The sequence below is a fragment of the Rhinopithecus bieti genome, unplaced genomic scaffold, assembly GCF_001698545.2.
Source record: "Rhinopithecus bieti isolate Rb0 unplaced genomic scaffold, ASM169854v2 scaffold_3906, whole genome shotgun sequence".
Classification (NCBI taxonomy): Eukaryota; Metazoa; Chordata; class Mammalia; order Primates; family Cercopithecidae; genus Rhinopithecus; species Rhinopithecus bieti.
Window position 1 is genome coordinate 232222 of NW_016804230.1, and position 12828 is coordinate 245049.

At 40.8% G+C, this 12828-nt stretch overlaps 1 protein-coding gene across 2 annotated transcripts in view; it reads left to right on the forward strand.

Moving 5' to 3' along the window:
* UGGT1 (UDP-glucose glycoprotein glucosyltransferase 1) overlaps positions 1-12828 on the forward strand; it is a 104424-nt gene that overhangs the window by 71700 nt on the left and 19896 nt on the right. For both annotated transcript variants that reach the window (XM_017867360.1, XM_017867359.1), the window contains exons 23-28: positions 427-633; positions 1381-1512; positions 2137-2267; positions 5425-5520; positions 10928-11030; positions 11846-11925. In XM_017867360.1, coding sequence (XP_017722849.1) covers positions 427-633; positions 1381-1512; positions 2137-2267; positions 5425-5520; positions 10928-11030; positions 11846-11925 — 749 coding nt within the window. The remainder of the gene's footprint in view (positions 1-426; positions 634-1380; positions 1513-2136; positions 2268-5424; positions 5521-10927; positions 11031-11845; positions 11926-12828) is intronic.

Below are 12828 nucleotides of genomic sequence, written 5' to 3' on the forward strand. Positions count from 1 at the left end.
TAGAGCAATTCCTAGAGACTGTTTTTTTTTTTTGAGATGGAGTTTTGCTTTGTCACCCAGGCTGGAGTGCAGTGGCGCGATCTCAGCTCACTGCAACCTCCACGTCCCGGGTTCAAGCGATTCTCTTGCCACAGCCTCCCAAGTAGCTGGAATTACAGGCTCCTGCCACCACGCCCAGCTAATTTTTTATATTTTTAGTAGAGACGGGGTTTCACTCTATTGGCCAGGCTGGTCTTGAACTCTGACCTCGTGATCCGCCTGCTTCGGCCTCTCAAAGTGCTGGGATTACAGGCATGAGCCACTGCGCCCGGCCTGAGACTTTTAAGAGAGATATTATTTGCTACTTATTGAACATGACCGATGTTAATGCTGCTTTTAAGTTCAAAATATCTACAATATGACTCCCATTTCCCATTTTGTGAACAGAAATCCAGTAACAATGTTAGAATAAGCATGATCAATAATCCTGCCAAAGAGATAAGCTACGAGAACACTCAGATCTCCAGAGCGATCTGGGCAGCTCTCCAAACTCAGACTTCCAACGCTGCTAAGAACTTCATCACCAAAATGGCCAAGGAGGGGGCTGCAGAGGCCCTGGCTGCAGGAGCTGACATTGCAGAGTTCTCTGTTGGGGTAAGGCTCCGAGCCTCTCATGAGGCTGCCCCATTCTGTCTGCCACGGAAGCTCACCCACTACAGCTTCCGTGGTCTATTCATGATTGTGATTTGTCATTTTAGTCCTGAGTCTCAGGGAATTATTTTTTAATTTGGAAGAATATTTCCAAGAAATAATTCCATCACGTTCCCTTTATTACTTTTAACCTTGCCTAGCTTTTGTGCGGTGCGTGATTTGAGTTTTTGTGAGTTTTAAGTATGGGGCCATTTGTTACGCACAGTTTTTAAAGGAGACAATATGGCTTATTTATAGAGCAACTTATGAGCCAGTTATGGGTTCAAGGCTTATATGTTCTTGGTGTGTTTCCAGAATAAGCCTGTGTTTATTCATTTATATTTTGTTACTTATTTTTTGACACAGTTTTGTAGTTTTTAAATTTTTTACAGAATGATGAGTATACACTATTTGACGTTTCAGTTAGGAAAAGAGGCTGTCACTAGAAATTAGCAAGATTTAAAAATGCAGAGTGAAGGAATGATGAATAGTCTGCCAGTCGAACAAATCACAGGAAAAGATAAGGAAATAGCAGTTACTCTAAGTAGTAGGGAGATGGCAGGGAGACTGGAGAATTGACACATCTTAATTATGAAAATTAGTTATCACTACCCAGGGAAAGAAAATTTTATGGTTTATTCACTGTGTTTATTTGTTTATATGATTTGCTTAATAACGACTATTTTTCCTTAATAATGATTACTTTCCTAGGGAATGGATTTCAGTCTTTTTAAAGAGGTCTTTGAGTCTTCCAAAATGGATTTCATTTTGTCTCATGCCGTGTACTGCAGGGATGTTCTGAAGCTGAAGAAAGGACAGAGGGCAGTGATCAGCAATGGAAGGGTGAGGATTTGTCAAGCTTGACTTCACATTAGATCCGTGAACAGTCTTTGCAGCATTCTCCTCTGAAGCTAGTAAACTCTTCAAACAGAGCCACTCTTTTTTCAAAGGTGATTGGGGTTTATGAAGTGCCGTTGATGTTTCTGCCTCCTATTTCCAAGGAGCTGTGCTTTTTGACACAGACAAATATCCCCGTATGATAGAGCCTTCCTGCTGTCGATTTGTGTCCTGTGATTGTGTGAGGCGGTGAGAGTGTGGTGGCTCTCAGAAAGTCAGGCAGTACGGCCTTTGACACATAAAGTAGCCTTTGTTGTTTTTATGCAGGGAGAATTAATGAAAACGACGTTACAATTTTATTTTACTTTGGAGTTTGCTTACTGTAACATACTGTGATGCACACAGGTTTACACTGTGTCCTTGAGGAATTGATAAGTAAATAACTACAAGTATTTGTTTTAGGCTTCACTTTCTATTATTTCACTGATTTTATCTAGACATGTACCTGTCTCAGGTCTTTAGGGTGATCTGGTGTATGAGATAGCCTGAGGACGCCACAGGGTTCCTTACCAGCTTGCTGAGTGCAGGCAGTCTTCCAGCTCTGAGCGCCTGCTCTTCTCTCCTTCACAGATCATTGGGCCACTGGAGGATAGTGAGCTCTTTAATCAAGACGATTTCCACCTCCTCGAAAATATCATCTTAAAAACCTCAGGACAGAAAATAAAATCTCATATTCAACAGCTTCGGGTAGAAGAAGATGTGTAAGTTTTGCCATAGGAGGAATTACAGGGGTTATATAATTGGACTTTCCTCATTGATCAGTTAGGATTGTATGTTGTTACTCATACTACATATCCCAAGGTGTTTTATTTCCAGTTTTAAAATCTGACGGTACTCTTCAATTCCAGTTTTAATGTATGCTTCTGTTGAAACGAGGTAATTTATTTTGTAGGGTACTCTTTAAAGAACTGAATTAGTTCTCTTTGTTTTTATTTTTATGATTTTGGGTTGTGGAAAATTTCAAATATATGCAGAAGTAAAGAGGCTAGTTTATTTATTACCTGGAATACTTAGGTAAAGTCATACTTTTCCTCATTGTCTATTTGGTTACCCTTCAGTTGTATTGTGTTCAGGAAAGGAAAGGCAGTTTAAATCTTTCTTTTATTTACCAGTGCAGAATATTGAGTTGTTTCTCTCATATCTTCAAAGGTGTGATGAATTGGTTGTTGTTGGTTTTTTAATTTTAATTCTTTCAGTATTATTATAAGCTGATTATTTTAGTGTGTTATTTCTCTTAATGGAAGAAAATAAATTGTTTGGATGAACCCTGGAGTCCATTGTTATACATACGTTGTTTCTGTGTTAAATATCAAATAACTGGGTAGTCGGAAGATCTATTTCTATGTTTAATTTTTTGAGGAACCACAATACCTTTCCCACAGTGGCTGTACCATTTTACATTCCCATTGACAATGCTCAAGGGTTCCGGTTTCTCCACATCCTCACAACACTTGTAATTTTCTGGTGTGGGGAGGGGTTTGTTTGTTTGCTTTTTATAATAGCCATCCTCGTGGTTATGAAGTGCTGTCTCCTTGTGGTTTGATTCACATTTCCCTAATGATTGGTGATGTTGAGCATCTTGTCATGTGCAGATTGGCCATTTATATATCTTTGGGAAAATGTCTATTCAAGTCCTTTGCCCATTTTTAATTGCATTGTTTTTCGTTGTTGAAATGTAGCGGTTCTTTATACGTTCTGGATGTCACTTTCTTACCACATACATGATTTGTAAACATTTTCTCCCGTTCTGTGGAGATGTGTTCTTTGATGCATAGTTGGAGGATATAAAATTTAAAAGTTCTGCTCGGGAGGTTGCAGTGAAGCCGAGATTGCACCACTGCACTCCAGCCTGGGTACAGAGTGAGACTCTGTCTCAAAAAAAAAAAAAAAACAAACAGTGCTGCTGAGTTTTTTTCTTACATCCTCATACAACAGAGTTCAAGAGCATGTTTTAGAGAAGTGTTGACTTGGATAGCTATCAGAGTCAGCTGTTGCCATGTCTTGTATGACCTGGGAAGAAATCTTTTCTCATTTTGGCCAGTACTGGGGCTACAAATAAGGAAGATCCCTCTTACCTCAGTGACTCCTGAGTGATGCCCTTTGTTCCGACCTGTGAAACGCTTCCCTTGATGTAGGCCAGGAGGTACTCGTGACTCGAAGCAGCCATGTCACAGGCATAGGCTTGGTGTGGCGTGCTGTTGGACCATTGCAGGGAGCTCCTTGGAGTCTTTTTGGGTGATATAATTGCCAGACTGTGCCTAGAAGACTTGCCTTTTGCCAACGAGAGATGGCTCTCTATCTTTCCTGGGTGAATTTAGGGAAATCAGGTAGTCATGGGGCCAAAAGACGAATGCTAAAACTCTTAGGCTTCCCCAAATTACCTTGTCTGCATCGGGTTTTCATTAGTGCCAGAGCTGCTCCACCTTGGAGTGGCCCCCTTCCCTGTGACAGCCACAGCTTTCATTCATGACCCAATCTGCATCCCCAAGGCTGCCCTGAAGCTTAGCTGTGTACACTTTGATCATTGTACTTCATCAGCCTTCAGGGAGTTTCTTGTTGGCCTGCTCACCCCAGTCCACGTAACCAAGTGCCCCTTGACATGTTTTGTAACCATGTTGACCCATCACAGGAAGAGAATGGCCTGTATGATATATATTTGGCATCTATATTGAGAAGTTGAACCAAAATAGTTAATTTGATGTATTTGCTCGGTTCAAAGAAAATGTATGGGCTTAATTATAGTTCAAATACATTTCACAAGTGCTCTTTTAAAATTCTTATTCAGGATTTAGTCTTTGGTTCAGCAAGTTGGAGTTTTTTTTTTTTTTTTTTTTTTTCAGGTTTAGTTCAAGATCTTTTTCAGTTGGAAATCAATTTTAGAAGGGGCAGGGACAATAGTGGTTTACTGCAGTGTTAATTATAATAGTGAAATTAGAAATAACATAGCTGTTCAATAGTTGGTTGGTTGAATATTTAGATTATTTTGTGTCCATAAATATAACATTATGCAGTCATAAATATATTGAAATAGGCTGGGCACGGTGGCTCACGCCTGTAATCCCAGCACTTTGGGTCGAGGCAGGCAGATTGCATGATCCCAGGAGTTCAAGACCAGCCTGGGAAACATGACAAAACCCTGTCTGTACTAAAAATACATTAAAATTAGCTGGGCCTGGTGGTGCACGCCTGTAGTCCCAGCCACTCGGGAGGCTGAGGTGGGAGAATCACCTGAGCCTGGAAGCTCGAGGATGCTGAGATTGAGCCCTGGGCAACTAGAGTGAGACCCTGACTAAAACAAACAAGCAAAAATATTGAAATCCCACTGTATTTATTAACCAAGGAAAGGATTTTTGTAATATATTTTAAGTGAAAAGCAGGCTGTCGGTTAGAGTATAATTTGTTTATATGTTTTAAAACTATAGAATTATAAGCCAAAATATCGGAGCTTATTTCTTGATATTATGTGTAATTTCAGTTTTTGCCTTTGTGTTTATTTTCCAGTGAACTATTACTCTAATAGTCATAAAAAGTAATAGTTTTAAAAGGACAAGGGAGAATGTAAATAATATTGACAGCCTGTAATGGGCCAGGGCCTCAGCTAGGTGCATTACAGAGTTTTATGCAGTTTTACTGGAGTCATGCAGAGTGGGTGCTGTCTCCGTTTCACGTGTGGGAAAATGAGTAACTTCTCCAAGGTTATACAACTAATCACTCTTTCTTAGTCCTGTCAGTACAGACTTTATACCTGGTTCAAACCATCTTGTTAGCATTCAGTATTTGGGCTGATGATATGTTTGGCAATAATTGGAAAACTTTCAGTTAAAAAGATGCTAAGATTTCTCTGACCCCTTCTTTCAGGGCAAGTGACTTGGTAATGAAGGTGGATGCTCTCCTGTCAGCACAACCCAAAGGAGATGCAAGAATCGAGTACCAGTTTTTTGAAGACAGACACAGGTATAGAATTAATGTTGAATTTGTGCATGTTCTTGAATATTAAACTCTTACATTTGCCTTTACCTCAGCTCCTTCATTTTACCATATAAGATTTATATGTAAGTTCTTATAGGAATCGAACATTTGTTTGGTGTGCAGTTTATAATACATATATTTGTGTTCATAGATAAAATTCATATGCAAATCTCAGTTGCATGAAAACTGACATTTATTTCTAACTAAATCTGAAATAACTCTTAGCGCACCCTTGTAGTAGAAAACAGACTGCATTTATTAAACAGAGCAGTTGTACTTTTCTTAAATTCAAGAATAAACAAAGGCAGGTCAGGTTAGCTCATGCTTGTAATTCTAGCACTTTGAGAGGCTAACATGAGAGGATTGCTTGAGCCCAGAAGCTCGAGACCAGCGAACAAAGGGAGACCTGTCTCTACAAAAAAACTTTAAAACATTAATTGGGTGTGGTGGCATGAGCATGTTGTCCCAGCTACTCTGGAGGTAGAGGCTGCAGTAAGCCATGATCGCATCACTGCTTTTCCAGCCTGAACAACAGAGTGAGACCCTGTCTCACAAAAAAATAAACATTGGCTGGGCGTGGAGGCTCACGCCTGTAATCCCAGCACTTTGGGAGACTGAGGCCGGCACATCACCTGAGGTCAGGAGTTTGAGACCAGCCTGGCCAACACGGTGAAACCCCATCTCTACAAAAATACAAAAATTAGCCAGTCATGGTGGCAGGTGCCTGTAATCCCAGCTACACGGGAGACTGAGACAAGAGAATCGCTTGAACCCAGGAGGTGGAGGTTGCAGTGAGCAGAGATCGTGCCTGGGAGACAGAGCAAGACTCCATCTCAAAATAATAATAATAGTAAAATAAACAGATTATTAAAGTACTTGTCTCGTTCATCTTTTATTGAAAACTTTTTTTTAGTAAAAAATAGGGTTTCATTCTGTCTTCTGCGCTAGGATGCAGTAGCGTGATCTCAGCTGACTGTACCCTCCGCCTTCTGTGCTCAAGTGATCTTCCTACCTCAACCTCCTGTGTAGAATGGACCACAGGTGTTTGCCACCATGCCTGTCTAATTTTGTAGTTTTATAGAGATGGGATCTCACTGTGGTGCCCAGGCTGGTCTCAAACTCCTAGGCTCAAGTGATTCACCTGCCTCAGCCTCCCAAGGTGCTGGGATTATAGGCGTGAGCCAAGGTGCTTGGCTGGACACTTTTGTTTTAAATAAGCTTTAGCATAATGAGGGAGTTTGCCTTTTTGTTCTTCACTTTTTTGTTTTGAAAAGTTTTAAACCTAGAAATAGTTGAAAGACTAATATAATGAGCATCCAAATGTCCTTCAGTTAGATTCACCAGTTGTTAGTGTGTCCCATTTGCTTTATCTCCGTCATCTGCACGTGTGCCTGGTGTGTGTGTCTGCATGTGTGTGTTTGTGTAGTACTTACAGTGACTGCGTTAGTTTGTTTATATGTTTGCATACACACATGGTCATACTTTTTCCTGTGCCATTTGGAAATACATTGCAGACATCCTGACATAACATGTCTGATGTTTTCCGCATGTGTACCCTGAGTGCTAGGACTTCTCCACAGTGCAACTTTGATATAGTAATATTAAAAAACAATTTCTATTCACATGTCTCCAGTATCTTTGTAATGACCGTCTACAACTGTTTTTTTGTATTTGTTTTGGTCCAGATTACATATTACAGAGTTGTGTCTCTTTGGTCTCCTTTAATCTGGAAGAGTTCTCTGCCATTTTTTTTTTCTAGTCCTTTGTCTTTTACGATGACCTTTTTTAAGAGTCCAGGACAGTTGTCTTATGGAATGTCTCACAGTCTGAGTTGCTTCTTCATGATTAGATTTAATTGTTTCTAGGAGAGAGCCCTGCACAGTAATGTATTGTAGCCTTTGCCGTAGCTGGCAGGTATATACATGTACACTGATTGTGCCTTGGAATCCCAGGGAGGCTTTAGCTACAGAGGCCTGTGTCCTACTCGTCTGTGATTCTGACCTGATTAGTCTGGCATGGATTGGACTTTGGTTTAGTGGACCTGTGTTTTCTTGTGACCAGTCCTTGTGGGGATGAGGTTTGTGTGGTCAGATCATTTGATGATTGTAGGCTGGAATGGAGACCCTCTGTTTGCACTAGTTGTGTGTCCTAATTTTTTATGTCAGCAGTGGGTGAAGATTCTTGTGGCTCCTGGATAATCCTTGTGGAATTTGGCCATTAGCACCCAGATTGCACCCATTTTCTCGAGATTTTGTGAACTCTCAGGTAGTGACTCATTAGTCACCAGCGGGAGGAAACCTTTCCTTATCAACCTGCCGTCTTGTTTACCCTTCTTGTCAGAGGTAGCGAGTCCTGAGCCAAGACCTCTTCCCTTTATAGAAATCTTCTCCATGGGTCTCCATGTTTTGTATAATTAAAATACCTTAATTGTAAATTCTATTATGAGACAAATTATAATTACTATTAGAGAAATTCCTCTTATTGGGGGTTGTGTCACTTAAATTAATGTTTATTACATTTAACTCAGAAGTTTCTCATTTATGCTAGAAGTAGAAAGATCTGAACCATCAGTTATGTATATTCTTGCCCTCAAAGTGTGGTCCATGGAGCAGCAGCAAGACATTGTCTGGGAGCCTGTTGGAAATACAGGCTTTGGACCCACACCAGTCCTGAGGAATGAGCGTCTCTGCGTTTTAACAGGTTGCTCCTGGGGGATTCCCATGTGCATTAATGCTAGTGAGCACAGTGTTCTTCGACACTTACTCTACGCACCCTAGGCAAATGTGTGTAATCTCCAAATCTCGTTCCTGTCTTTGTCACTTTTAGTTTTATTCTGGTCTTTGACCAATATAGTGAATACACTTAAACATGATGTTGTTCATATTGTTTCCATTTCCACACAAATACTCCTCTTTCCTTGCTTTTTTTCTAGTCCCTTTTTCTTGTTCTAGAGATGTGGGGTGAGTAAAGGAGCTCACAGGTTCCGTTTCTGGTGTGCCTGTTGCTGATCACCTAGAACACTGCTGGCTCAGAATGTGAACATGTGTGAAACTCTACCCCAAACCTGGTGTGGGCAGGCATGACTTGAGGTTACCCTCTTGTGTAGAGTCCTGTTTGAGACGCTCTGGTTTCCTTGTGAGCCTTTGTAGAATGCTATTTTCTAATGAGCTTTTCCTTCTAGAATTCTAGAATAGCAGAGAGGTGCAAATTATATTAGGGCAGTGGCTCTCAAAATGTGGCTTTTACTTAGAGAGCTTGTTAAAATGCAGATTGCTGGACCCGTCCCCAGAGTTTCTGATTCAGTAAATCTGGGTTGGATCCTGTCTTGCTGCTCACCAATGCCCAGGGGAAGCTGATGCCGCTGCTCTGGAGCCACACGGTGAGAACAGTTGTGTTAGAGTAACAGAAGTTTTGTTGTATTGGGAGAATAATCACCGGCAGTGGATTTAATCTGAAATTGTTAATAATACCAGAGATTGAAAGCACCTACCTCAACACGGTCACGAAGCTATTCTGATGGTTATTTCCAAAGCAGTTAAGATGTGAAATAACCTTCATCAGCATGTAAATTGTTTCCAGTTTTCTTGGTTATGCTTTTTTGTGGTATTCTTTTGTATTCATTCCACTTAGGTAAATGTTGTTTGGTAAAAAAATAAAAGTAGTGGTTAGTATGGTAGCCACATTATAGTATTGTTCAGAGCAAACAAACTATAATGGTTTAAACGGTTAACGGTTTTCAAAAATTGGGTATAATTTTCAATCCTTTCAAGTTGAGTCCTTTTAAATGTTCATTAGAGGTCCCTGCTCCTTTTAAGTCACCAAAGTCAGTGTGACTTCACAGGGAGTCCATGCAACAGGAAGTTACCGTTCAGTTAAGAGCAGACAAGGGGGCTGGGCATGATGACTCACGCCTGTAATCCTAGTGCTTTGGGAGGCCAAGGCAGGCAGGTCACTTGAGGCCAGGAGTTCTAGACCAGCCTGGCAAACATGGCAAAACACCGTGTCTATTAACAATACGCAAATTAGCTGGGCATGGTGGCATGTGCCTGTAATCCCAGCTGCTTTGGTGGCTGGGGCACGTGAATTGCTTGAGCCTGGGAGGTGGAGGTTGCAGTGAACTGAGGTCATGCCACTGTACTCCCAGCCTGGCTGAATGAGTGAGACTCTGTCTTTAAAAACAAAACAAAACAAAAAGACAAGGACCAGGTGTGGTGGCTTATGTCAGCGCTTTGAGAAGCCAAGGCAGGAGGATCACTTGAGGCCAGGAGTTTGAGACTAGTCTGGTCAATATAGTGAGACTCCCATCTCTACAAAAAATTATAAATTAGCCCGGCATGGTGGCATGTGCCTGTAGTCCTAGCTACTTAGGAGACTAAGTTGAGAGGATCATTTGAACCCAGACGTTAGAGGCTTCAGTGAACCATGATCACACCACTGCACTCTAGCCTGGGCCACAGAGTGAGACCTTGTCTCTCAAAAAGTAAATAAGGAAAAGAACAGACAAAATATCTATAACTTAATGCTGACAAAGGATATGGTGAAATTTATTTTTTGGCCTTGTAAATTTGTTTAGTTCTTCAGGAAATGTGCTTGACAGTACTTATTAGCCACAAAAGTATTTGTATCCTTTGACTCCATCACCTCATGTCTAGCACTTCCTTGACTCTAAAGAAATTTCCAAATGTGGAGAAAGTTGGTCGTACAAATTGTTTACAGGTTGGAAGCCATCTGTATGTCCAGCAGTAAAGAAAAGCTGGAGTAAACTCTGACAGCTTTGTTTGGTAAATAGCATATTATTTCTCATTCAGGGTGCTTGTTGTGTAATAGCATGTGGAAATCTTTATGCTACAGTAGTGGGAGATGGAAGGAAACTGTTTTGAAATTGCTAATCTGTATCTACAACTAATGTTTATACAGGCATCTAGAAAGGCTTACATAGAGATGCAGCTAAGTGGGCTGAGACAGTGAATATTTTGTGATTATATTTTTCCTTTTTCTTTGCTTTGCAGGTTTTCTGGAATGCTCTTTTATTATTTTTTAAAATTGATTTATTCCTTTTCTCTTCGTACTCTTCTTGCCAAGAAGTAAAATTGGCATAATGTTTAATGACTATCACAGCTAACTTCAGTAGCTTTTCTCAGTTTTTGGTTAAATAAAATTTCAAGCTGTTTTTCCTCTCTTTCCATGGACCTTTCCATCCATTTCAGATCCATTATTAAGCTTTTGCAATCTTTGGGATAGACAGAATCATATAGTTGGCCATTATCATAGTCTAGTCTTTCTAGACCTAAAGTTCTTTGAAATGCTAAGAAGGTTGAAGGTTGTATTGTACAAAAAAAGCTTTTGTTTCCTGTGTCCTCCAGGTTAATGTTTTATCCTTTTGATCTTTCAGTGCAATTAAACTGAGGCCGAAGGAAGGGGAGACGTACTTTGATGTCGTGGCTGTCGTTGACCCTGTCACCAGAGAAGCACAGAGACTTGCTCCCTTGCTCTTGGTAGGAACGCTGTGCAGGCAGTGCCCATCACCTTTGTTTGAAGTTGTCATGTGCTCTGAAATTCACAGAGAGCTTCGTTTTCCTTGAGTTATCTTCAGCAGGCACTGGACAATGCTCGATGGGGTTCTAGGGCGAGCAGTCTTCACAAAGATTGACAGTGGCTCTGAAACAGCTTCACAGCCCTGGAACGTTGGTGCAAGTGTGGGTGGCTGCCTCATGTAATTTAAAAAAGTGATTAACATCCTCATTTAGAGTAAAACATCCTGGAATTAAGTTGTGCTGTATTTTAATTTATAATGGCAAAGAGGTAAAATAAATATGCTTTTTCATTTTTCCTTTTTTATAACTACCATGGATTCTTTATTTTGGCATGTGTTTTAGACATGTATAGTGTGTTACAATTTTAGGACATTTAAAAGAGCTTTGACAAAGAAACAGTCAGTCCAACATTCGTTGCCGAATAAATCCCTAACCTTTTTTGTGAGTATTGGTATCTCTATTTTTTCATCGTTTGGCATGTCAGTGGTGACTCTGAGACCTGTAGTTTTTCCATGATCTGCCTGCTGCTTCCCCGCAGGAACTGCCTTTGTGTGAGGAGCAGTGAGCTGCAGCAGCCTACTTCCCATTATTTTTGGCTACGTCCTATGTATGTGTGATGTAGATTGTGCAGTAGAGTTGTGTTTTCCAGAAGTTTCTCCAGTACAGACTCTATGGCTGTTATCTTTATATCTTTTCTTAAGATATTAATATGTGTCAAATAATAAATTTCTGAAGAAACAAATCCTAAGTATTTTGTCATCTGGTTTTCCTTCTAGGTTTTGGCTCAGCTGATAAACATGAATCTGAGAGTATTTATGAACTGCCAATCCAAACTTTCCGACATGCCTTTAAAAAGGTAAAACATGCTATGTAAGAAAACAGTTGAAGAATGGTACTGAATACAAGGTCTGATATTGTATGTTGGAGGATCAGATGGATTTATAGGTGGACATCATGTTTGAAATGGTCATTTACTAAATGTTCAGTTTTGCCAGATTTCACTGTAATCAGAAGTTCTAGGAACATAGTGTGTTTGTAGCATTTAGGTGGCATTAATCCAGGCTGCTTGCATTTGTGCCTTTTCTTTGTTTTGTTTTGTTTTTTTTTTCCTGAGATGAAGTCTCGCTCTGTCACCCAGACTGGAGTGCAGTGGCATGATCTTGGCTCACTGCAGCCTCTGCCTCCCGGGTTCAAGCGATTCTCCTGCTTCAGCCTCCTTACTAGCTGGGATTACAGGTGCACACTACAACGGCCAGCTAATTTTTGTATTGTTAGTAGAGACAGGGTTTCACCATGTTGAGCAGGCTGGTCTCGAACTCTTGACCTCAGGTGATCCATCTGCCTCACTTCCCAAAGTGCTGGGTTTACAAGTATGAGCCATCACGCCTGGCCCCATTTGTGCTTTTCATCTTAAAAGAAGAATATTGGCCGGGCGCAGTGCCTCACGCCTGTGATCCCAGCACTTTGGGAGGCCAAGATGGGCGGATCATGAGGTCAGGAGATCAAGACCATCCTGGCTAACACGGTGAAACCCTGTGTCTACTAAAAATACAAAAAATTAGCCGAGCGTGGTGGCGGGCACCTGTAGTCCCAGTTACTCGGGAGGCTGAGCCAGGAGAATGGCATGAACCCAGGAGGCGGAGGTTGCAGTGAGCCGAAATTGCGCCACTGCACTCCAGCCTGGGCGACAGAGCGAGACTCTGTCTCAAAAAAAAAAGAAGAAGAGTATTCATTTCTTTTTTTTTTTTTTTTTTTTTTT